Raw genomic sequence first — 24,891 nt, forward strand, 5'->3', positions numbered from 1 at the left:
AGTTATGTTAAATCTATTTATCTTCTTATATCGTATGATATTTTATAACCGCAAGTTCAAAGGTTCAAAAATACTGTTTTTATTAATACGCCGTTAGCCGCACCCAACGCCTAATGACAATAGAGACTATTTTATAATAAACTGAATACTAACATTTGAGACATACGTTTTAATGTTTGTATAAACGGGAAAAAAAAAAATTAAACTGTTTTATCAGATCGATTCCGGAGATGATCGGATGATGTTTAGTAGTGCTATTCGCTTAGCTCCTTCTCTATTTTTCTTTAACATTACATTACATTTTATTTAAATTACCTATCATCATCGTAATAACTACTAACTGACGTGAGACTGATTTTGAATTTAATTTTCGAGATTCATGTGCACTTTTTACTTTTTGTTTCACGTACCTATCCAGTATCAGTTTAGTTTAATTTTTTGTTCCAGTTTAGTTTCTTCTTAATAACTAAATGTATTTTTGCACTTTTAGCCTACCTTATGAAATTTAATCCATTTTTTTTACTCAAAGTGGTTGCCTAGAAGAGATGGCTCGAATGCGATAAGGCTGCTAGTTGCCCCTCTTTTCATTTAATTATGTTCAATTTTTATATTTTAATGTAACGAAGTGTTAACGGATAAATAAATAAATAGTGCTTTAAATGAAAAAACCACGTGTGCACCACTCAATTGCTCTGGAATGTCATCATCAAATTCTGATTTCTTTTCACGGTACCACCATATCTCCTGCCCAACAATCAAATAAACGCCAAGTTATCCGATATCACACCATGAAATATACGAAGTGAAAACCCTCCTTTTTTCGAAGTCGGATAAAAATGTGTCAGTATCGCTTGACAGTCTACAGTTCCGGATACAGACCAAAACATGAGGCATCATAGCTTTAACTATTGTTTACATAAAAACGTGGTCATATATGATAACTGCTGACCATTTGCGTATTTTGAACGCGTTATCGGATTTTTATTATTATCTGACAGAAAGGTTGAATATTTTTTTGTGACCACACATAAACGGGTCTCATTTTCATTTATGATTACTAATTACTTAAGAATGCTTTGTTTTCTTTGCAAAGTTACACAAGTGATAACAGAATAGGAATAACTTTTTGTGAGCAAGTTTGAAGCTATCTAAAACGATTTTAATTTAAATCACAAATAAGATTACGTAATTCATATGATAATAGTCCAGTTATTAAAGCTTAAATTAGGTAAGAATCGGAATTCGAGATACCCAGCTGTAAGTCTGTAAATACTTGTATATTGACACCCAAAAAGTTGACTCAAAACCTGCATATGGTAGTGTGTACGCATCTATTTAATTTCACAGATATTTTTTGCGTTTTTTTTGTAAAATTCTCTACAATTTTTTATTTTTTACCCTTTTGGACTGGACTGGACTGGACTGGATATCTGAAATTCCGAGGTGAACTTACTATAACTTTATAATTACTGGACTATAAGTCACAAAAACTTTCAGAAGATTATCTGTATTTTTTCCCATTATTTTGCAGAAATTGCTCACGGTGTCCTCCATTTTCGCGGAAACGTCGGAAAAATTTAAAATTATATTAATTAATTTTTTACGATTTTTGCAAGAATTGTTTTACGGTCTATACTTGATTAGGATAAAAACCTTAAATGAAAAACATTAAATCTCTTTTAAAAGTATATATTATGTATATTATATTATATAAGAAAGACACAACTATTTAGTTAATATCGAATACAGTTTTTGTTTCTGACTAAAGTGATGAAAAGCGTTTATCAGGAATGGCATCATTTACATTATTTGTCTTTTTTATTCCTGTTTTAGTGATATTTTTTATTTTATTTATAAATAATTTCTCCATACTTTTTAAACACAAATAAATAGTATTTTAAATAATCATAACCAACATTAATAAAAAAATATTAATAGAAAATTAAAACAAATTAAATAGTATGGTCCCTGTCGGCTGTGGCAGTGTACTGGCAGGATTTTCTCGCTGTATATATATATATATATATTTATTTGTTGAGCGAGGAAAGAAACAGCTTAATATACTATTTACGTTTACTAAATTATTAGTATTAAATATATATAGTGAATGATACATTTAACTTCTAATTGTCTTATTTGAACCTTTATTGAATACTTAGTTACCAAAAAATATTTTACCTAGAACGGCGTTACGCCCTCGGCCCTACTGCGTCAATCGTGCAACTCACCCACATAGTGCTGCATACAATAAAATACATACGGTATTTTCAGAAGACAATAGAATGTAGAAAAAATATCTTTCAATTATCTTTCTTATAATCTGTCTGCAACACCTGAATTACTTTTCTGAATTTGAACTGTTATATGCAACCCGTATTACCCACTTTATACACAATAAATATTAAATGAGGTTTAAAAATATAATCATAATATTTTCTCTAATGTCATTCCGTTTGGGTAGAGTAAGTGGGAATGATTTTGTCTCAGGCAACTGGTGAGATTAAAAGTGACTCAAACTAATTGCAAAACGATACTGAAAAGATCTGTAGCGCAAGAATCAAGCCAGGGTGATAGAGGTACAGCTATAGTAAGCTATGATAGCAAACTTTTTACAATGAAAACAACTTAAATTATCAACATCTTTCAAATAAACTACTGATTGTGACTCAAAAGCTTGACTCAAAAGTTAATTATTTATGTACTCTATCCTCTGTTGGTGTTCCTTCGTTTTTAATTGTTACAAATTAGAGTTTTCTGGAAGAATCGCTAGTTAGCGATAAGGCTGCCCATTACCTAATAACTTATGCAACCTGCTTTTTTTATATGTATGTTTTTGTAATGTGTAAATAAATTAATAAAGGAAAATTTAGAAATTAAATTTTAAAGGGAGGAAATAGAAAATAATCTAAGCTAATCATTATATCAATCAATTATATTTGAATACTCATAAACGTTAAGTAATATTATACTTTATACATTTAAGTAGTGTTTAGAGCAGTTCCTCTCAAGGTAGTGATAAAAAAATCACTTGGTATAAAAACCATCGTGTACCCTAATTCCTGCAATAAGCGATGCACAATTTGCAACAGAAAAAGTTTTTTTTAAACACAGAATCCACTGTAAGAAAGGACCTATAGATAGATGTCTATATATTTTATTGTAGTGTTACAAACATAGTATATTATTATAATCGTATTATATGAAGTGAAATATAATGTTAGCGCTGATAGATGGATAGAGGTTATGTATGTTGTTTAGATGTATCATATATACTTTGTATCCCAATAAACAATGTTTTCATAAAGGGTCTACATAAACAAGAACTAGGCAATGTTTGATGTTGGTAACGGTTGGCGCATTACCGGCCCTTATCAGCAGCGCGGGCGGAAGTGGGTGGGGGGGGGGGGGGGTCGCTTATCGCCGCCTGCACTCTGCGACAACACGCCGCTACACATTTTTAATACGTATTTTGTAATGAAATAAAGAGGAAACACAACAGAACTCACCAACGCAGACATTTCACGCAACAATGATTCATTGCCGTCAACTAACATTGGGTGCCGTCGACAACTGCATTGGATAACACTGTAAGCAGTCCATCACTACCACGTCATCCGTGCTCATGCTGCGTGCTCTTACAGCGTTGCTGGCAGCGGACGAGCTGACTACGGCGGCGGAATAAGCAGCGGTGGGAGCGTGGCGCGGGCGCGCGCGCGGGTCGCTACTACTGACTGCCTCCACCTCGCTTTCAGCGGTTTTGCTTTATCTAATCGCGGGATGATAAAGCGCAGCCACTCCGCGTGTCTCGACACCGCCCCCGCCGCCCCCCACTGCCACTGCCTCCACCAGGTCTTGTGCTGATGTGCTCATTACCTGTACCGAACCCTCTACAATTTCCCTTTGATTTTATCCCATACCATACGACGTTTAAAGCCTCGTAGGTATATCTGAGTAGGTACAGGTAACTCACGTGCACAGCGCAAGCAATAAACCTCGAAGTACGTAATAATTTTAAACAATAGCTCGATTACTAGTTACAGTTTTACGTTCTTTAGAACTTTCCGTTACTACGCAAATCTAGGTTTGCTTTGTGCTGGATCAAATATCGGAATATAATTTATTTATTAGCGAACTATCTTGTGGGCTAAGCTAACTTAACTTATAAAACTATAATATCCGCCCAATGCCTTCGTGTTGTACGTGCTGCATCGCAGTTTGTCACGGTACAATACACAGCTCGCTGTAACATGTTCTCATTCATTTCTTTGAATCAATTGACCCACACGTGTAGGTATATAAGTATTTTGAACATTATTTACACAAATCGAAAGAATGGTTAGTGTGAATAACGTCTCGTAAATGAATATAAAGTAACATAAGATGTTGTTTTTAAAAACAGGCGAGATGCTGTTGTATATACACCTATTGTATATACTGTACTAAATTAAGAGTGTACCAAAAAGGGCCGGCAACACACTCGTGAGCCCTCTGCCATTGAGTGTCCATGGGCGGCGGTATCAATTAACATAAGGTGAGCTTCCTACCAATAAAAAAACTCCATAAGTGTCAGATTAATTTGTCCTCAAATCAGCCTAGTTCGCGCGAAGTTTTGTACTTTTATTTATTTAGGTATTTCTTCACGCCTTTTTTCCGAAAGCGAAAATCTCTACTTTCTACGGTCCAGATGTACCTTACTCGCTTCATTCACTTCCATGACATACACCAAGAATGAGGTCGGTTATGGGTACTTTTAATTTGTGCCTTCTCTATTACGTCCTGGATTTGGTCCAGGTATGTATGGCAAGGCCTACCCAACCCGACTTTGCCATCCACGGTTGCTTCTTACCCGCTTCATTCTATTCATGGCTAAACAACCCTCACTGTTCACCTATCTCTATAACTTACCCTAACACGAAATTTAAAACCCTCACATGGAAATCCACGGTATTTATTCTATATATGTTTTTTCCTATATTTCTATTTACTATATATCTAGAGAATATGTTATGGCCTTCCAGTTTCTGGTAAACTCCAACATGCAAAGCATTGGTTAAGAATAATACGAGATTGAGGAAAATATAGTTACCTATTTTAGTTGGATGCTTTAAAAATAAATGTTATTGTTTCAACCATAACCTTTGTTCACTTCACTTTATTATAATTATTAGTACTCTGTTTAATTATTTATACAAATAAAATGATAAAGTTCATTTGGTATTTTTCAACAGTTGTATAATGTGTATTCGACTCGATTTCACAACTTCTCAATATTTTTATTTAAAGTTTTGCTCTTATCTACCTAACAGTCTTGTCTTACTTAGTTGGTAACGCATAACGGTGGTCCTAGCGATTCCAGAAGAAATAATTGGCCGACGAAATTATTATTTTTATTTACTCCTACATATTCTAACATCATAGATATTACCTAGAGGTAATATCTATGATGTTAGAATATAGCTTGTGCTATAATCTACATATATAATCTACAATCTGTATTAGTAAGTTAATCTAGTTAATAACTGGAAAATTATTTAAATATGTGATATGTATAGACAAATAAAGCCAGGGTTTTAAAACCCTTTAATATACAATAATATACAGTTATAGATACATTTATCTTCAAATTAAATCGAAGGGGATTATAGCCATATTCAGCTAATAAGATATCAGTTTACTGGTCTAAGTTGGGTAGTGATGGGGCCAATGTGACCAAAGTAGTAGTGTCATAGCGCGGCGAGGGCCGACTCGCGATAAGAGGGCCAAGAGTTCACGCTCACATTTTTAACGAGTATCGGAGTCGATCGCTTTTGTCACAATACAAAATATAATATCCCTCTCGCATATTATTTCTCATTAAATATATGTTAAGACACCCGTTTACTACGTCTAGTGGCAATGTAACAAGTACCTTTATGTACATTTGTTTTTAAATCGGCCTCCGCGATCGCTTGTACGAATGTAAAGGGTAGATGTGAAAAAGTTGATTATAACTTTGAAAGGTTAATTGCTGCTGTCAAAAACAATGTGCAGGGTTAACTCACCAAAGTGGTAGTCGGTCCTTGTGGCCATCGTGTGGCGGTAGAAGCGGTGTTGCGCGCGTGTACAGAGCGGCTCATCGCGTCAGCGCCGCGAGAGATGTGCGCGCGGTCGCCGCTCGCCATTCGCCGGAGGTCGTCGCGAGAGTTGACGCCGCCGCCCGCGCCCCGCCGCCCCAGCACTTACCAATACAATAAATTCCAGTAGATTTACGGTAAATATTAATTTAAAATCAAGCGATCTGAATGAAGAGAATTTCTTTAGTTTGTTGGGTATTTATTTTTAATAATACTAAAAATAAGCGTTAATCATTGTTGAACTTAATCTAAGTTGCTCCTTTCTCCTCTCCTAACTACATACTCTCAAAGAGTGTTACCGCTAACCATGCGGAAATGAATTCGATGTTATAAACATAACACAATTACTGTCATAATTTTGTTAAATATTTGCTTCATCCTACAAAATAGAAGAGAATAATATAAAGTTGGTTTCTGTAAAGAACAATATTTCAGATGTTATCTGCATCGGAAAAAAAATTAACTGCATGAACCGACAGAATAATTGAGAAGTATAAAATATAGAACAAAGTATTAATAAAATATCTTCTTAATATTTTGATTTCAATTTAGCTCTACTTTATAAATGTATATTAACGACATCTAGACGATTCCCGTGTAAACTAAATGAGATCCAACGCTTTAAGTTACGTTAGTAAAGGCTGTGTTAAATTGCTCTATTAATGGCTCGCTGGCTGGATGGCTCTGGCGTTTCTATATCTATTATTTTTACGAGATTAAATCGTATGTACGCACTGTATTTCTAGGATGTGTTGTAATTAAAATATACTATGTTACAAACTAACCAACTGTATGGAGTAGGTTCCAGGTTTTTTTCTGCATTTTAAGGCTCATAGGGGGCGCTTTTATCAAACTAGAATATCTCCCCTAGATTGGTGTATACAGACTTATAAGATAATATCACGAGGTATCTAAATAAGCACAGTATAATTTTAAGATTTATTCAGATGAAAAAATTTCAAAAATACAAGATTTGTCGAGTAGAAATTTTTAACCTCGAGGAGCACTCATAAAAAATATGAATAATCGACATCGACAGTGAAAGTACACAATATCTACAATCTATTGATAATAATTATTTTTATTTATAAATCACAACAACACTTACGAGGTGTCTACACAAGGAGTAGAAGGTACGACGCAACGGGAATTACCTTGACAAGAGTCTGACTCATATGGAATATAAAAGTTAACTTCACACTAGAAACGTGTTTTATTATTAAATTTGTTATTAAATATATATCGAACGTCTCTAGCCTTTCAGGATCCTTGCATTAGACTGGGACGTGACGAATTATTGCGTAAAAGTAGTTATTGTCGGGGACACATTGAGTAGGGAGGGGTTAGCGCTCGGTGTCGGCGCGGGTTCTATAGCGTGGGGGCGCTGGCCGCGGAGGGGGGGCCCTCAACGCCAGGGGCTCCAGCGCCATGCTTCCGCTATCTGGGCCCGCCGCCGCCGCAGCTAAAGCATCCCCACGCTCCAACGACCATTGTCGCCGCAAAACGCGCGGTGCTGGTGCTTCCAGCGATCCCGCCACTGAGCAGCTGGAAAGGGAAGAACGTAGGTAGCGAAAGCGCGCTGCACCTGCGCTGCTACGACCGCTTAATGCCATACTTCTTCCAAGCGTAGCGCTACCCCGCATCCCATCTACGGCTGACCGTAAGCATGGGCTGCTTTCCGCAGACAGCGCGCCACCTTGGTTGCCCTCACCTAGATAAAAATTGTATTAACTGTAATAATGTTTATATATAATTGGTCGTTGTCTGGATTACTACTGTATTAAATTTTCTACTTTGTAGTTTTTGCCATTTCAAACCGAGTTACCGAGGAACTGGGCGCAGGGATCTGAGCTCTGCCGCTCTACCGTCTGCTGCGGGGCTGTGAGAGTCCGACCGAGATCCACAACGTTAGTGATATCAGACGATTCACTGTCATTCTCTCCGTCTGTTTCGAAAAGTACCTCTTCAGACCTAAAAAATTAGAAGAAAAAATTGTCGTTAATGTCTACAAACACACTGTGAACGTGAGCATTAATGAAACAAATGAAGAGATTTACTTACTCTAGTGGAGGGGGCGTGGGGAGTGGCTTGTCAAAGCCTTCCTTGCCAAGTAGCCAGTAAGTGTGCATAGCACCCTTTCCCTTGATCTGCGTGAGGCCACGCGAGCGCAAACGGAATCCGCCTGCCGCCGCTAACCTTTCTGCAGTCGCAGTGGACACCTGCACGCGCCATGCCGCTCCCGTTGACTCCATACGAGAAGCCGTATTGACGGTATCTCCAAACAAACAGTATCGCGGCATGGTAAGGCCGACAACGCCAGCACAGCAGGGTCCAGTGTGTAATCCAATTCGCAGATGAAGCGGGGTGGATGGCGAATGCCTTATACGAAACCGACCAGCTAAGTGGAGCAAATGTAACGCCATAGTGGCAACTGCTTGAGCATGATCCGTACTACGTATTGGCAGACCGCCGACTACCATATACGCATCACCAATTGTCTCTACCTGCAATTGGAGCTATTAACACACCTTTACTTCGAAAAAAAGGAAAAATAATGAAATTGTAGTTCAAACCTTGTATACAGCGTATTGTTCGATTGCTGCGTCAAAAGTAGTATATAAGTCATTAAGGAGATCGACAACTTGCACGGGCGTTGCTCTCGCAGCAATAGAAGTAAAACCCACGATATCGCTGAAGTAAATTGACACCTCCTCGAACATTTCGGGTTCCACGCGAAGTCCTAACAGCAACCGCTCTGCCACGGTTCTAGATAAGAAAAAGTCAGTTGAACGTTACAAGAATGTACTCGAACCAATTGCCAGTATGGCAACGCTTGTTATACTTGGTAAGCATTCTATACGTGGGAAGCATTCTATACCTGGGAAGCATTCTATACTTGGGAAGCATTCTATACCTGGGAAGCATTCTATACCTGGGAAGCATTCTATACCTGGGAAGCATTCTGTTCAACAACTGCTCCGTTTTTTTCTTCTCGATGTCCAATTGCTCTGTTCGTTCCTTAATTAATTCTTCTAAATTATTGCTATATTTTTCTAACATTTCAAACATTGAATCCATGATGTTTACTTTTCTAAAACAATTAAGTTCATCGTGAAATGGTTAAAGTAAATTTCAAACTGTAGATGGGGCAACGTGAGTCAGTACCGTCCACTGTGCAATTGGCGAAAAACCTCGTGAAGACGGTCAAAGTCAGGGCGATGCTCAGGTTGCTCGCTCCAGCACTGACGCATAATACTGACCGCTTCAGGCGGCGCTGCACCCATTGACACTGACGGTCTGATTAATGGCGGTGGACGACACAGTTTCTCCACTATTTCTATAAAAAAGTTTACATGATATTTCCCGACAACCACTAAATATAATATGAAAGTACATACAGCACGTGTAGAATTATGTTACCTTCAGGCGTAAAGCTGAGCATACAGTAGGGTTCCCCACGAACGATGACTTCTTGCATGATGATAGAAAAGGAGAACACGTCAGCTGACTGAGTAGGGGGCATTGCATCGCCGACTCTCAGCACCTCAGGCGCGCTCCATAGCAAGTCGCGGGGGCACCGTAGTCCTATGGGCATCCCCTGAGCATGCCCTAGCTGGGCAACACCATAGTCTGACACTCGCAGCACCCACCGCGCATCGACAAGACAGGCACGTGAAGTAAGGCAGCCATGGGCGCGTAGTGGTGACGCGTGTAGATAGCGCATTCCTCTAACCAGGTCCGTCAGCAGTGACAGCCGAAATGTCCAGTCTAGCCGCAGCTCATCCGCCTGCAATACTGCTTGAAGGGAGCCGCGCGCACCCGCACCGTACACCAATGCAGGTCGTGCAACACAGACACACCCTGCACACACACACTGTTGTAGTACTTAATATACGCTCTCCTAATCTAGCAAGAGCGTACTAATAACACGACATGTTTTCATATGAACAAACTTTTTTAGATGGGAAACAAATGAACAGCTGTCAAAATGAAAAGAGTCAATCTTAGAAAAGGAACCGCTTTTGTTTTGGTCTTGGCTAGCTTAGCTTGGCTTCAGTCTACTCTCATCCCTGAGGTGGGTTCAATGACCGGCTGACCAAAGGACTTTCAGTATATGTGCGCATTTAACTTTACGTATATTATTATAATATAAGAAATGAAAAAAATTGTCAGGAAACCGGCGTGCCTCAGACCCTAAATCTCGACGTCGTGTGTCAGGCAAAGAAATCTTATTACCTATTAGATTAATATTTTTTAGATTCTTATTTAACATTCGATCATATTGAAAGAGCAGCTTGTAAGAAATGGCAGCAATATTAAAACACTTACCAATAAAAATATTGAGATTTTCATGTCGCAAACTTTGCATAACAAGTAGCACATCGATAGCCTTTCGTTTAAGCTCCAATGTAGCCACAGGAAGGTACTTCATATGCACCGGATCCCCCTGAAAAAAACTTTATTTTCAAACTGACCCCATAATTGTGTAATACCAATTTCGTTTTACTTTATTACTTTGTACCGAATCCTTCCATCGGGCGACAGCCTCGAAACGCTACACACTGATGAGGGAGCAGAGGGAGCGAGCGGTCGCTTCAGTAAGTCAGGCTGGTCAGGCAGATCATGTAGTTGTTGTAACCAGCTTAACACACTTTCCATCCCCTCACCAACGCGCCGCTGTTCTTCCGCCGGGAACTCGAAGTCTACTGGAGCCAGCACGACAGCAGTACGTGGACGCCTACGCACGCCACGCCGCCAACTGATTGCACGACGCAGTACAACTACAGTAATCATAACTGCGGCTAGGACCGCACCTGCCGCACTCGCTGCTCCAACCGCGCAGACTGCCTCTCCCGGCATCCGCTCTACTCCAATTTCTTGATAAACTTCTGCGTGATTTATACACCACGCCTCGAAGTCACTACCCCCTTCCCATCTCACATCCGTGTGCCAACTCCCATCTGCCGATTGGGTGGTCTCTGTTAATGATGTTGTAACCAGCTCCCAGGTTGCTGATCCCTCGATCATTTTACTCTCATACAAATCATAAGAGTACATGATGGTTCCGGTATTGTTATACGGTGTTTCAAGCAAGTAGGTATAGGTGTCGATCGGAGCGCGTTCAATAAATAGCAAACTGTTTAGATAATCCGCGGGGTTGAGTCCTTTCAACTTCGTATTTTGTTTAATTGTGTTATCAATGTCAACTGAAGCCATCGAATGAAAAGTGGAATTGACTCTGTGATATTGAAAATATTCGGTCCATTCTAACTGTCGTTCAGTATCATTACGAGCAGATCTTCGTCTTATTTTCGTTTTTGTATTGTTAGTTAAATCGTTTTGTAATTTTATATTATCATAAATGTACGCAAAAGACCGATGTTTTGCAGAATGCATTATTGTCGAAACAAGCGGTCGCCGTACTATTAACACGGGGTGAACTGCATACTGCTTGTTCCGTTCATCATAGTTACGATCATCGCAGATAATAGAAACTGGAAAATAATAAATAAATCGTTTATTTGTAAGGAAGTAGTAAATTTAGATAGATTAATTAAAAAACCCTACAACCATAAAAAATTGGCTTGCAAATGTTATATTTTCATCATGTCAGATTAAGAACATTAACATTTTATAAAAATAAGTTAAGAAATGTATAATTGTTGGCAAAACTATGGTCCAAATACGCTATGAAGGCATCTTGCCTATAAATCTTGAATTTTAATCACCTTCCCCTTGAAAGCAATATATGGCAGTGATTGGAAGGCGATTAAATAGTTTGATAGCCATGGCGTAATGATTTTTTAGCGTAACAAAAATGTTTTAATTATTCGGCACAAAAAGTTTACTTACTTATTACATATTATGTTGCATTTCTAAATTATTTACTCCTTCACATTTAAATTATACAAATTATATATTTTTCCATAATTTTATTTAAATTTTGAATAAGGGAATATAAAAATAATTATTTCAAAAAATAAGTCAGTACACTTACTGTGTGTTTTCTCATTATATTTAGATTGAATATCTGTTTGACGCAGTTGTAATCCTACATCAAGAAGGGCTCGTTCTACTTCTTTCAGGATAGATGTGCAAAGATCCGACTGTTGGTTTCGACTCGCCACCAGCAAAGTGGCACTCCGCCAACGCAGGCGCAGGGCAAGTGCAGCCAGGGCTGCAGCACGCGCGTGTGGGTCAGCGCAGGATGCAGGGGCAAGATTCAGCATGGACAGCGCTCCACACAAGGCAGCGCCACCCCATCCTGCGCTTACCACAACTCCACCTTGAACTGCTATCTTTAAACCAGCTGTCGCAACGTGTTGCTGCCATCCTCTACCACACGTATCTGCAAAAATATGTTTATTTTACGAAGAATTAACATTTATAGGACTTTTATAAAATCATTTATTTTCAGAATGAGAGCAATTATTAACTATAGTGAAATATAAATAATTTACGAACCGTTGTAGTTCAGAACTGTAAAGGGACGCGGTGGTGAAATTCGCCCAGAGGACGCGATAAAATTCTCGAGAGCCGTTTCCGAGAACAGAAAGGTGTCGTTGAAACCACAGGCCGAGCGAAGTACCAGGAGGAGCGGCGCAGCAGCAGTAGTGGCGACGACGAGCGCAGCGAAGGTGGATAGCGTCGCGAGAGCAGCAGCGAGCATGACCCCGATGGCACTGTGGGCGCTGCGGGCGCTACGGGGCGGCCCTCATGAGGGCAGTGTGTCGATTACACGCTTGGCCGCGTCCTCCACACTTCACCGCCCCACATCAAACTGATCCGAGACCTCTCTCGCTACAAATAAATCGATTTAAGTTTATTTTTGATTATCACTTTGTACTTAACACCGAACTTATTTTCTTATTAATCGTTGAACATTTAACGGAATTAGGTAATATTTTTTTAAATGTAAATATTCTACAAGAAGACAGAAGACTACGGTTTCTTCTAATAAGAAATCTTGTGTTGCTATTTTAAATAAGCGGCACACTTAAAGCCTTAAATTGTTTTTGACTATTGTTTTGGAAGCCAATAACACAGACAGAAATTCTAAATAATATTCTATGTACATATTACAGTTATAAATATATTACTGAATGAAACACCCATTCTAACACGTCCATTTTAGTTAGTATTTTAATTGTAATTAATAATGAAATTAAATAAGTATCCATAAGTATGTTTGACAATAATATACTTACTAATTGATTAGTTCACGAAAGATCCAAACGAAAAATGTAATATAAATTACAGTCGATTTTATAACGAAATAGATTTTTTGATTTTAAAATATAAGATTGCGTAGATATTTCTATTGCTTGTGTATTTGTTTTCCTAGATATAACATAGCGGGTATATAAAATGGCAGACTCATTTCTGATGTGTATATAACCATTAGTAATACTAAAAACACAAATAGAAATTGTAATAATTGTAATTCGTTAGTAGGATTAGGTCACTATGATTTCAGATATATTTTCACATGAACACTCTGCGAATAATGGATATAAAATTCGACGACAACTGTTCGTTGAGTGTGGTACGAGGTGTAAAGGTTTGAATATACACGTAATTCTTGAGATGTTCCTACCTGAGTGTGTGCAGCGCGCGTAAAGCGTACATTACGCGCCGCAGGAAGCAGCGGGCGCGCGCCGCGTTACGGACGGGACTGCTGGCTGCTTCCGCCCGTTGCCCAATGCCTGCTGATTCGCGCCTGCGCGCACCCTGTTGTTTTCGCCACTTGCGTGATTTGATCCGTGATCTCATTGCTAGCTCATATCGGTGGTTCATTGTGTTTAGGGTAGTTGAGTATAATTTCTTAATTAGGCTGTTTCTGGAAAAAGCTTTTTCTTCGTCTAACCCTCTTTCGATTTTCAAATAAACAACGTTCTGTTACGTACTGTTCTTTGGATTCCTATGGCAACTACTAGAACTATATAGAAATATTTATTAATTTATATATAAAATAAGTAGGTACTGGATAGGATAAATAAAGAATCGTTAAATAAAAATTCAAAATCGCTTTCAAAATTCATGACAGTGCTGCTTACTTTATTCAGAACCCTATACTATAATTATTATAATATTGGATATAACGTTTAATATGATTACAGGCTTTTTGGGGAATAAAAACCAATGAGAGTTTGTATTTTTGTATGTACATATATTATTACAGTTCAAATGAGTTCCAAAAGATGGCAGTCAATTAAAATGAACATTAATGTCTGGCTTTGAGTAATTTTAGTTAGTTTTAGTTAGCATGCTAAATGTTCACAGTTTTCGAAGTCCTTAATTATTTAATAACAACAAAAAAGATATAAGTTAAAATAACGTGGAAGTCAAAAGTCTTAGAATTTGATATTTTATGTATGCTCAAAAAGTACTCCTCATGTGTGATGTAATCTGTGATCTGTCATTCTCATTCATCTAATCATCTAAAATTCAAAACAGTTTACAGTATACAGATTACAGTCTACAGAACAGCATATTAGTATATGAAACAAATTTACTTTGATACTTTTTAAATTTTTAATAATTAGTGTTTTAATCTAGCGAAAACTCGTGGTGAAAACTCTTTAAACGTTAAGTGAAAAGTGAGAAGAAATACTTACGGTATAAATAAGATCATTCCGGTTTGTTGTAAATATAATCCGTATTTGATAAGAAATAATACTATCAACCTGCTATTAAAAATTCAATCAAAATATGCGAATGAAAATTATTTTTTAGTTTGTAATGCTCATTACTTTGTTGGTAAACTTTAGGAGTATTATGGACTATATTAATATAGTTCCATTGGTGTATTTGAATAAAAAGATTAATTTGACTATCACAGATTTACTTCAAGTTCAGTTGGTTGTTTGAGTATCATAATTTTCCCTAGTTAAATACCAATAGAGATTTCCCCCTGAGCTTCTACTCTGTTTAAGAATTAATGGTATGATATTTTTATTGAAACAAATTCCTTTAGATTTTGGATTAAGTTCAGTTTGAATGAGAGGTCAGAATTATTGTTTAAGTCATAATTCTGAGAATTATTAATTATCTAGCATTTCTGCTAAAATTTTCATTTAACAAACAATCACTATTATCATATAATATAAAATTAACAATAATTGATAAAATGAATGTTAAAATTTGAAGCAAGAATTTAAAATTTATTATAAATTGTATTTTGATTTAAGGAATGTGCACTGAATCTAGAATGGTAATTTAAGTTAAAAATTTTAAAGTTAACTGGAGGTCACCATAAAATGGAAAAATTTAAAAAGTTATTTCCCAATAAGGAAGGATTTATTGTATTTGCTTTATATATAATATTATTTGTTTTTCAAGGTAAGACTTTTACACATTTCAGAAATATTTTTCTGAATGATGATTGATTACTAATTTAAATATCATTTTAGGTGTTTTCATTACTGCATCTAAAACTGAAAATGGAATATATGATTACAACACAACACTAGTTGTTTTTTTATCTGAATTGTTAAAGCTATTCATTTCTGCTGCTCTGTATACATTTAAAAGAGGGTAAGTGTAATTTTCTTTTCTTGTGATTAAATTGTATACATTTAAATAGATCATTCACAATAGTATTTCTTTTTCAGAGATAAACCTCATATATTTAAAGCTATTTCAAATAATTATAATCTTCTGCTCCAGTACTTCATACCATCTTTGCTATATTGTTTCTACAATAATTTAGCTTTTATCAATTTATCACATTATGATCCAACATCATACTATATTCTCCTGCAATTCAGAGTAGTACTGACAGCATTTATTTTTCAGGTGAGTAATAACTACCTGATAACAGTATTTATAAAAAAAATATATAATTAAAAGATTACAATCTATATGATAAAAATTTATCAAGTATTCATTTCCTTTCAGTTCCTATTCAAGAAAAAGTTGGCATTTATCCAATGGATATCTCTGGGCATACTTACACTAGGTTGTATGTTAAAGAACTTTGATGCTGCTACAATAACATCCAAGGGAGATCCTGATGGTATCTGGTCTCAGATATTTAATATTTATTTTGTTTCAATAAACTTTCAAAACTTCTGTTCATGCTTAGCTGGCACTTATAATGAATATTTGCTCAAAACAAAGGGTTCCAATGTAGACATATTTCTACAAAATGTTTTCATGTATTTGGATTCTGTCATTTGCAACTTTTTTATTCTTATGTGCAAAGGAGAAGTTCTTACTATGTTTCAAGATTTTCAATCTTTAGGAGATGTGTTTGTGATATTAATCACTGTGAATAGTGCTATTGTAGGAATAGTGACAAGCTTCTTTTTGAAGAATTTGAATTCAATTCTCAAAACATATGCTAGTGCTTTAGAGTTAATAATAACAGCTGTGGTATGTTATATTTTATTCCATATACTAATTACATTTTACACAATAGTATCTATTTGTTTAGTTGTTATATCTGTGGCTATGTATTTCAAAAATCCAGTTAATAACAGTAATGTTGAGAGTGAACAGACGAGAAAAGACAAAAAACCCCTTTTGGATGTAGTTGTTCAATAGATAGACCAGACAATATAGGATATAACATAAGTTGACAAAAATGTATACAAGAATGCCTAGGCTTCTTCAAAATTATCTTACTTCTACTTGTTTAAAACTGCATCAATAAAAATAAATTAAAAATTCATAATTAGGATCTTTCTTTTTTTATAACATTAAAAATTCAAAATAGTTCTATGAGTATCAAATCAGAAATTCAAAAAATAACATGCCAATGCAATATTATAAGATAGCTGTAAAGCCATCATTAGTATATAATTAGCCAAAACAAAGTGATACACATCCTTTAAGATTCTGGTTTAAATAGTATTTTCAACATAATAATTAATAGTGCTATTACTCAAAATTAAGCTAAGTTATAAAATTGAATTTTGAAATTTTTTAAGTCATAGAATTGCTAAGATTGTGATTAAGTGGTCTGCATTAGCTAGCAACATAAATTGCTGTAGTCAGATCTATGAATAATCAATATATAACTAAATAAGTTTTCCAGCATACTCATAAACTACATTTGCTACATCATAAATTTTATATATTATTCACTATTAAGAGGCCATTGGTGTTTTTGGCTAACACAATTGCAATAATTAAATTAATAAATGATGAATTTGATGACACTGAAACTAGAATAGACAAAATAATTTTACTACAGATTATATAAAAAAATTTCAAAGACATGCCGGAATATGATTTTTTATGGATTTTGGTTGATTCAAATAAAATTAACGTTTTACCTAAATAAGCTTGTACATCACACAGTGAGTAATTCAATAAATGAGTCATAACAGATATGATTTTAAATAATTAAGGTATTGTGGTTTTACCAAAGGATTATATAAATTAGTATTATAATTTTAATATTGATATAGAAGTGTTGAAAAGTTACAATATTATGAGAAAGTAATTAATATATGTCAAACATTTGTTGTTTTAATTTAATGCCATATATGTATAAGTAAAATCATTTACTAATATATTAATTTACAGAATGCAAAATTGTCAACTGACATGCACTTTTTTAAATGTTTATGTCACTTTTTCATTTAAAGAATCTTCATTCTTTGAGATACCATACCAGTGCAATATTAATAAAATGTTCTAGCCTTAGTTTTAGACTGTTAATCTAATCACAAATGATCTAAAAGTTTAACTTCATTGTAATTAAACCTAAAATCTTATAATAAAGAAAAATGATAATAAATAAATAGTATAATATCTAATGTTTTTCCTATATTTCAATACTTTTTAGTGATTTAAGTACCTACAATTTTTGTTTAAATTGGTTTATACAGCAATGTTGTGACATACTTCTTCCTGTGTCTATGTGTTGCTGATAGCACCATAACTCCATCCTTAATTGATAATGCATACAAATGGTTCAACATCACATGATTGGGTTCTGGTAAAAGTGTTGGCTCACACTGAAAATTTTAATATTGTTCAATTATCACTGTCACCTCAAATATGTGGTGTGGCAAAAGGCATACTAATGTAACTAAATTCCATTTATTAAAGCAGAAATAGTACAATAACTATGAATATTCTTGTTAAATAATTTTTTAATATATGAAAATGAAATCAAGTGGTCAGTCAAATTTGGTTAACTATAATCTATTTTTTTACACTGGAATTAGTAACCATTGGGAGATTTCACATAAGCAAAAGTGTATCAAAATTCAAAAGTATGCCAGTTTCCTTACAATGTTTAGCTGAGCACATAGAAACAAACATGCAAAGCTTAGAGCTGAGAGTTAAATGAAGCATATTAAAGTAAAATATAAAATTACCCTACCGATAATGGTGTATCTTTATTTAAAATAACTTGCAACAGATGGGGTGGTAATATTGGAGGCCCAGATACTTTTTCCCAAGGTTTGGATTGTGGGATTTCCTGAAAATAAACATCAGGCACATTGTAAATAATTTCCTTTCCTTAATATAGAAAGATTTATTTAGTTTATAATAGAAACCTGGGAATATTCAGTCTGAGCTGAACTATGTATGCCTTCACTGTCCTTAGCAAGAGCTTGAAATACTTCAAAATCAGACATTTTCACAGTTACCAAATTGTTTTTAGATCCCATACCATTGTCTACAACTTTCTAAAAAAATAAAATGGCTTGTTAAAACTTTAATAATAAATTTATTGTTCATAGTAATAATATATTTATAAAGGCCTAGCAAAATAAAAATAATATATAAAATAAAACATTAATCAAATAATAATATTAAAATTTGTATGTAAAGTTGAATGTTTTGTATATGATTTTTTTATAAAAATAGAAGTTTCAAGACTTGATCATTATCATTTATAAAAATAAAGGGGTGCCATAGTTGATTACTTACTACTGTAGGATCATGTCTCCATTCTCCATCTACGAAATATTTATACTGATGCTCACCTTCTGGTAGGTCAATAATAGTTACAAAATCTCCATGAGATTTGACCATGGGAATTGTTTTCCAATCAGTAAATGTTCCACTGATAAAAACCTGTAATGGTTAAAAACAGCATATTAGTATTGTTTAATATTAATGTAATTTTTAAAATGTCAACAAAAGAAACCTGTTTTCCTCCTCCTTCCCATTTGAAGACTGTAGGTAACACTTGAACATCTTCTATATTCTTATTGCTTTCAGTTAATGTATTTGATCTTTTACGGGGCATTGGTTCTTCATCATGATCTTCATGTTCAGGCACAGCTTTTGTATAATATGGAGCTCCTTCTTCAAGGATATTGTCATCGTCTCGACCGCTTCGGTCGTCGTCTGTTTTCTTGTCAAATGTAAAGGCCTCTCCATCTTTCGTTGGAGAAGATGGTCCAACTTCAACATGTTTACTTTGATGATCTTTTGTCCATTCCTTAGGAGGATTACTCCCTGCGTTACCCATAGTTTACTAAGGTAATAAAGGGTACTTCAGACACCGTCACTTCAAAGACATTAAAATTTCTTAAGGGTTATTAAATCTGAAATGTTTTATTTGTTTAATGGTATGTAAATTGAAATTAATATTTTATGCTATTATGTAAAAACCCACTGAATATAAAACCTTGTTTTTATTCTACAAGGTTCGAACCATTCGAACTATTTAGAACATAATTTTGAAGTTTGAACGAAAGATTTTTATTTTTTTCGCCAGTCGCCTACCTACTCACTCATTTTTCACTTGACAGTAGATAAATGACAACTATATTTGCCAATACTTTGCACAAATGAGTATAGACAGTAGAATTATAAGCCGTCTGCCGTATCATAGAAATGACAGATGAATGACATATTTAACATTGAATTTTGCATATTGGATTTATATTTTATACTTTCATTTTGAAATTTGATGGAAAAACAAATAATTTAGCCATAAAAAGAGAAAAATGCTATTGATACGGAAAGTTAATATTTCTTAAAATTGTGGGTGTGGGCGATACTAGGTGGATATGTTAAGATAAAGATAATAATAGCTATTTATTAAACATAAATTGTTATTACAAGAAATAAGTCGGATAAAGAAGTGAGATCCAAGAGATAGAAGATATAGTACTCATGGAGACTTACTTGTAAAAATTGTGTTATTACCTTTTACATTCAGCTTTTGATTTATCAACCTATATTAGATTATATTTTAACAATGACAAAGGAAGAAGAGGATACAACTTGGTAAGTATATATTTGCAGATATTTGCCATCTGTGTTGGAAGACTTGCGATTATACTTCTATATCTTTTTAGGTTGATTGAACTGGAATCGGCGCTCTTAGATGGTTGCTCATCATATGAAATAAACAACATAACAAAAGGTAAAAGAATTCCTGATAGCCTTCGGGCTGATATATGGCTGGTGTGTCTTAATTGTCAGGACAGTGCCAACCAATTACTTATGTTTGACGAAATTTTTGATTTGACTAACCAAAATGATCTAAGAGATGATGTAAAAAAATTTGTTCAGAAACTAGACAATGATGATGATGAAAAGTTGTCGGTAATTTCAGACATTGAGTCAATCATAACATTCTATTGTAAATCGAAATCACTAAACTATGCATCAAGTAATGGCTGGGTAGAAATATTGTATCCACTTTTAAGTTTAAAATTGCCACGCTCTGATACATACAACCTTTTTGAAAAGATATTAAAGTTATACATTCCAAGTGGATGTGTGGCTAATGGTGTACCTTTTCACATTTTAAGATTGATTATTCAATATCATGATCCAGAACTATGTTCTTTTTTGGATACTAAAAGGATTACACCTGAGCAATACTGTATGCCATGGCTTCGGTCTCTGTTCTCCGGGACTTGTAACTTGGAAGTAGTTCTATTTATGTGGGATTTATACTTCCAGAGGTCTGACCCCTTTTTTATATTCTTCTTATGTTTAATAATGATCATAAATGCAAGAGAACAACTATTGCAAATGAAAGAGGATGGTAAAGCAACTATAATTGAATGCTTAAGAAAAATGCCTCAGGATTTGGATGCTAATGATGTTTCAGATTTCTGTTCTTTAGCTCATTACTATTCTCTAAAGACACCAGTTTCATTCCGTGAAGATGTGCTAGAGGTATTGTTCTCTGATTGTGGACTTGAAATAAATTCAAAGCTCTATTCTCAAGCTTTATGTCTTCCATTGGCTGTCCATGAACTTATTGAGAGTGCTACCATTGACAGTATGGATACAGATACTGTCAAGTTTTTTTTAGTTGATTGCCGGCCAGCGGAGCAGTACAATGCTGGTCACTTATCGACAGCCTTCCATCTTGACTGCAACCTCATGCTGCAAGAACCTAATGCTTTTAACACAGCAGTACAAGGCTTGCTGAGTGCCCAAAAGCAAGCTCTAGCTGCAGGCTCACTGGCAGCTGGTGAACATTTATGTTTTGTCGGGTCGGGTAGAACTGAAGAAGATAGCTATGCTCATATGGTCGTGGCATCTTTCCTGAAAAGAAATATAAAGCACGTGTCTATGCTCGACGGCGGATTCGTTGCGATTCACGATTACTTTGGACCGCACATGACTGATTGTTTAGAGGATCACAATCAAGCAAAGTGTTTAGTGTGCGCTCCCAATAATAATAACGTACATTCGGAGTTAAGGGAAACAAAGAGAAGAGAAAACATACCAGCTATTCAGTTGTTCGGCAAGTTATCGTCAGCAATGAGGGCTAAAAGTCAGGAGGTCAAAGGAAAGTTAATTGAGTACATAGTTAATCCAAATTCGCAGAGTAACACAAGCGATTGGCACGTATCCACATCTGATCGAAAGGATAGCCGGTACAGGAATGTGCCACCTGTGTTTACCATTAATGATGATGACGACGAGTCTTACTCTGATGTGCGACCGGACCCAGCCGAGCTCGCAGACGAGATCGTACAAACGCAGTCTTTTCTTAAAGGACAGAATGTGATCAATAGTTTTCAATGTCAAGAAGTGTTATACAATGGTTATATGTATGACTCATACCTTGTAGTAACGGAAACCCATTTAGTTATTCTACGTGAAATCCCCAACAAGAAAGGTTTCGCTAAGGTGCTGTCTAGGCGGCTGCTTTCAACGATTGTTAAGATCACAGCGAAGAAGAGACACCCTGAATTGATCACTTTTAAGTATGGTGTGCCTGATGGTGATAGCTTGCTTATTAAAGATATGGACCGCTTTCTCATCCCGGATGCTGCGCTTGCTACTAAAGTTGTTTCTAACCAGATTGTTACGCAGCTAGACAATAAAGCTGAGTAATATTTCCATCTTGTTTCATACTGGTTTAGATAATGCATGAAACTTACTTGCCATTTTATCGTAATATTAGATTGTTTAATTTATCTACATTAAATACTATACGATTTGCACATAGACTATTAAATTAAAATCTCTTATAAGTACATATACATATAGTAAATTATTTCGCCACTCATACATCAAAACGTACTCTGTATACGTGATTTTTTTTCTGTAAAGTAGTTTTCTCAGTATTCACCACAGAGCATTGCACTATTCACAGCATTCCAGTACACTATTAATTCATATGTTTTTATTTAATTGTTATTTTAATATTATTTTGATGTTATAAATTTTTGTATTAACCATTAGGAGTAATATTATTGTGATTGTAGTACCTACTGACTTAGGATTTAGAAATATAGGTGTAACAAATATTTACTAGAGTATTTAAATGTATATTATAGAAAATGTTTTAATAAAATGCGCAAATAATTTTTATTTTTGTTAATTTTTTTTACTGTTTATCATTTAGTTTTCGCTCCGATCTATTCATTTCCATAACGTGATCGTGAAATAATACGTATACATTTTGTAACTTAGTATGTAATTACATAGCAAATAATTACATAATTTTAATTATATTGGCCGTCTCGCCTTGTGTCGCATGTAGGTACAATGCTATCACCAAAATTGAAGCAATTCCATTATTTCGTGGGGTTTATTGTATGAAATAATTCTCTAATGTTACGTGCTTAAAGATGGTTGTTTTCATATTTTCACAACAAAAACTGGTTAAATTTACCAAATTTTTAGTTTCTAAGCTCAAGTAAACAATTTTGTTGTTAACCATGGTATCTTCCACCTCAAACGTTCAAAAACTAATCATTGAGATGAATCTCAATTATGAGCTTTTGAACGTTACTACTGAAGTATTCTTTGAAAATAAGTTGCTCTGAGTCATTAGATGCCTAAAATTTGTTTTTATGTGATTTCCCAACTACCTAATTCGTATATTGGTTTGCTGTTATTACATTGAGTCACATTAAATGAATCGACACACTTGACTCGGTAGAAATTGTCAAACGAAATTCATATAAAAGCTGTTGATGTAAACGACGACGACTGTTGGTTCGGATGTTTTTTTTGTGCTAAAATGCAATTGCATATAATTGGGCTTCTAGCTAGTTTTGACGGTTCACAGTATTTACCGTCAAAATTTGCAGTGTTCAACTGTACACCGATATCAGCCCTTACTATATACTATATAGCTTCCGATAGCGATAGGAATACGTCTGCATACAGATTCGATGTAGTTCGCTCAATATCTGTAGCGCTGATTATCAATGTACTTAAGTACTTTTTATCTTTATTCGACTAAAATCAAATGACTTCTTGAAGAGTACAATTACAATGCCATACAAAACATGTTCCTCTTAAACTATTTTAGTGGTTAATTTGATCCCCTCCCCCCTTAAACCCCCATTAGATAGCTATTGAAAATCGTCCATTGAAAGTTGGTTAAAGCTCGTTCTATAGTAATCACCAAACACCAGATTCTCAATCATTGCTGGAAATTTTGACTTCTTTATGTAATAATCGTACTTAAGTTTTCGCATTTCTATGTATTTTATGAGTGGACCTCCTTCGAATTCGTTCCAAACGAATGTTTGAACAGCGACCGATATTGTTTTATGTATAAGTTATTGTTTTAAAGATTTTATGAATTGTGAAACGAGTCATTCATTCTTGAAATATACTTGATAAAATATACATGTTGTTTTATTTAAATTTATTCTCGTGAGACAATAAATTTACTGATCAAAATATAAGTATAGAATATATTTTTTTTTCACATCGAACAGGGGAAAAACAGGCATCATCTGATGTTGTTGTTGTACCGTCGCCTATGAACACTCACACTGCCAGACTGTAGAAGACTAAAGAAGCGCGTTGCCGGCCTTTTAAGAATTCGTATGTATAGTAGAAGGATGATATTTATTGTTTTGGTATAAGTACTATCAACACTAGAGTTCTTGAGTTAAATTCGCAGTGATTTATATTTTTTTGGGCTATTAACGTTACTTAACAATTATTAAAAAGGTAGAAATGTGTGTGCACATTATTCGACAATGAAAATTATCGTATATATAGTTTCCATATACATATATATATATATATATACGATATAAGTTCGACACTTTGTCAATATTACAGAATTTAATCTCGAGGCGAAACATAGGGTTTAAATTAAGATACGTCATTTTAAAGGAAAATAATTATCGTAACTCATATTCATTATTTTTATCAACAAGTTATTTATAGTAAATAACGAAACATATTCATTACTTATTGTAATACAAGTTGATTGCAGTGGTGAATAGAGAGTTATTTCAACAGTTACTTTCAACCTTTCTTAGATATCCTATAGGAGTAATTTTGGAAAGCCTTCTAAGATGCAGAGAGTGCTGTCAGATAAGCGGTATCTTATGTCAGTCGTTATGTACCAAGCAGCTGA

The 24,891-nt window shown here is 34.9% G+C and overlaps 5 protein-coding genes across 9 annotated transcripts in view; 2 read left to right on the forward strand and 3 right to left on the reverse strand.

The window, feature by feature from the left end:
* Window positions 1-6,169, reverse strand: part of LOC110994033 (transcription factor GATA-6) — a 28,091-nt gene extending 21,922 nt beyond the window's left edge. The window contains exon 1 of one of the 2 annotated variants that reach the window (XM_022260507.2): window positions 6,042-6,169. In XM_022260507.2, the coding sequence (XP_022116199.1) occupies window positions 6,042-6,069 (28 nt within the window). In that variant the 5' untranslated portion in view covers window positions 6,070-6,169. Of the gene's footprint in view, window positions 1-3,506; window positions 3,719-6,041 lie in introns of those variants that run through there. The other variant, XM_022260509.2, reaches the window with a different exon arrangement.
* A 1,178-nt stretch (window positions 6,170-7,347) lies between these two features.
* On the reverse strand, window positions 7,348-13,777 carry LOC110994012. The gene is made up of 12 exons (XM_022260479.2): window positions 13,711-13,777; window positions 12,579-12,914; window positions 12,112-12,462; window positions 10,629-11,608; window positions 10,443-10,560; window positions 9,534-9,974; window positions 9,279-9,450; window positions 9,064-9,204; window positions 8,687-8,879; window positions 8,175-8,617; window positions 7,939-8,084; window positions 7,348-7,824 (listed from the first exon to the last, which is right to left on the reverse strand). Exons 2-12 carry the CDS (start codon window positions 12,781-12,783, stop codon window positions 7,457-7,459), a joined length of 3,558 nt encoding a protein of 1,185 aa, XP_022116171.2. The 5' UTR covers window positions 12,784-12,914; window positions 13,711-13,777; the 3' UTR covers window positions 7,348-7,456.
* Window positions 13,778-14,567: 790 nt separating this feature from the next.
* Window positions 14,568-17,876, forward strand: LOC110993994 (UDP-galactose transporter senju). Of its 3 annotated transcripts, none has more exons than XM_022260457.2 (5): window positions 14,568-14,752; window positions 15,305-15,455; window positions 15,527-15,650; window positions 15,728-15,911; window positions 16,014-17,876. In XM_022260457.2, exons 2-5 carry the CDS (start codon window positions 15,374-15,376, stop codon window positions 16,659-16,661), a joined length of 1,038 nt encoding a protein of 345 aa, XP_022116149.1. In that variant the 5' UTR covers window positions 14,568-14,752; window positions 15,305-15,373; the 3' UTR covers window positions 16,662-17,876. The 3 variants fall into 3 exon arrangements, with proteins under 3 accessions (XP_022116149.1, XP_022116148.1, XP_022116150.1); XM_022260456.2 differs by having other exon boundaries at window positions 14,568-14,732; XM_022260458.2 differs by lacking the exon at window positions 14,568-14,752 and adding an exon at window positions 14,762-15,057.
* LOC110993995 (5'-AMP-activated protein kinase subunit beta-1) lies at window positions 17,872-19,848 on the reverse strand. Of its 2 annotated transcripts, none has more exons than XM_022260459.2 (6): window positions 19,702-19,848; window positions 19,228-19,630; window positions 19,008-19,154; window positions 18,632-18,763; window positions 18,454-18,552; window positions 17,872-18,082 (listed from the first exon to the last, which is right to left on the reverse strand). In XM_022260459.2, the coding sequence occupies exons 2-6, from the start codon at window positions 19,552-19,554 to the stop codon at window positions 17,936-17,938; spliced, it is 852 nt and encodes a 283-aa protein (XP_022116151.1). In that variant the 5' UTR covers window positions 19,555-19,630; window positions 19,702-19,848; the 3' UTR covers window positions 17,872-17,935. The 2 variants fall into 2 exon arrangements, with proteins under 2 accessions (XP_022116151.1, XP_022116152.1); XM_022260460.2 differs by having other exon boundaries at window positions 19,228-19,593; window positions 19,702-19,840.
* An 82-nt stretch (window positions 19,849-19,930) lies between these two features.
* LOC110993993 (TBC1 domain family member 23) lies at window positions 19,931-24,146 on the forward strand. Its single transcript, XM_022260455.2, has 2 exons — window positions 19,931-20,318; window positions 20,390-24,146. Exons 1-2 carry the CDS (start codon window positions 20,290-20,292, stop codon window positions 22,392-22,394), a joined length of 2,034 nt encoding a protein of 677 aa, XP_022116147.2. The 5' UTR covers window positions 19,931-20,289; the 3' UTR covers window positions 22,395-24,146.
* Window positions 24,147-24,891: the final 745 nt, after the last annotated feature.

This window comes from Pieris rapae, chromosome 10 (assembly GCF_905147795.1).
Source record: "Pieris rapae chromosome 10, ilPieRapa1.1, whole genome shotgun sequence".
NCBI lineage: Eukaryota > Metazoa > Arthropoda > Insecta > Lepidoptera > Pieridae > Pieris > Pieris rapae.

Coding starts and splice junctions, on each gene's coding strand:
- LOC110994012 (XM_022260479.2), bottom strand. CDS start 12,783: ATGCTCGCTGCTGCTCTCGCGACGCTATCCACCTTCGCTGCGCTCGTC. Junction 12,463..12,578: donor TACAGTTCTGAACTACAACG/GTTCGTAAATTA, acceptor ATATTTTTGCAG/ATACGTGTGGTAGAGGATGG. Junction 7,825..7,938: donor TCCCTGCGCCCAGTTCCTCG/GTAACTCGGTTT, acceptor ATTTTTATCTAG/GTGAGGGCAACCAAGGTGGC.
- LOC110993994 (XM_022260457.2), top strand. CDS start 15,374: ATGGAAAAATTTAAAAAGTTATTTCCCAATAAGGAAGGATTTATTGTA. Junction 15,651..15,727: donor CTGTATACATTTAAAAGAGG/GTAAGTGTAATT, acceptor TTTCTTTTTCAG/AGATAAACCTCATATATTTA. Junction 15,912..16,013: donor TGACAGCATTTATTTTTCAG/GTGAGTAATAAC, acceptor ATTTCCTTTCAG/TTCCTATTCAAGAAAAAGTT.
- LOC110993993 (XM_022260455.2), top strand. CDS start 20,290: ATGACAAAGGAAGAAGAGGATACAACTTG. Junction 20,319..20,389: donor GAAGAAGAGGATACAACTTG/GTAAGTATATAT, acceptor ATATCTTTTTAG/GTTGATTGAACTGGAATCGG.
- LOC110993995 (XM_022260459.2), bottom strand. CDS start 19,554: ATGGGTAACGCAGGGAGTAATCCTCCTAAGGAATGGACAAAAGATCAT. Junction 19,155..19,227: donor GGGAAGGAGGAGGAAAACAG/GTTTCTTTTGTT, acceptor TAACCATTACAG/GTTTTTATCAGTGGAACATT. Junction 18,764..19,007: donor GGAGACATGATCCTACAGTA/GTAAGTAATCAA, acceptor TTATTTTTTTAG/AAAGTTGTAGACAATGGTAT.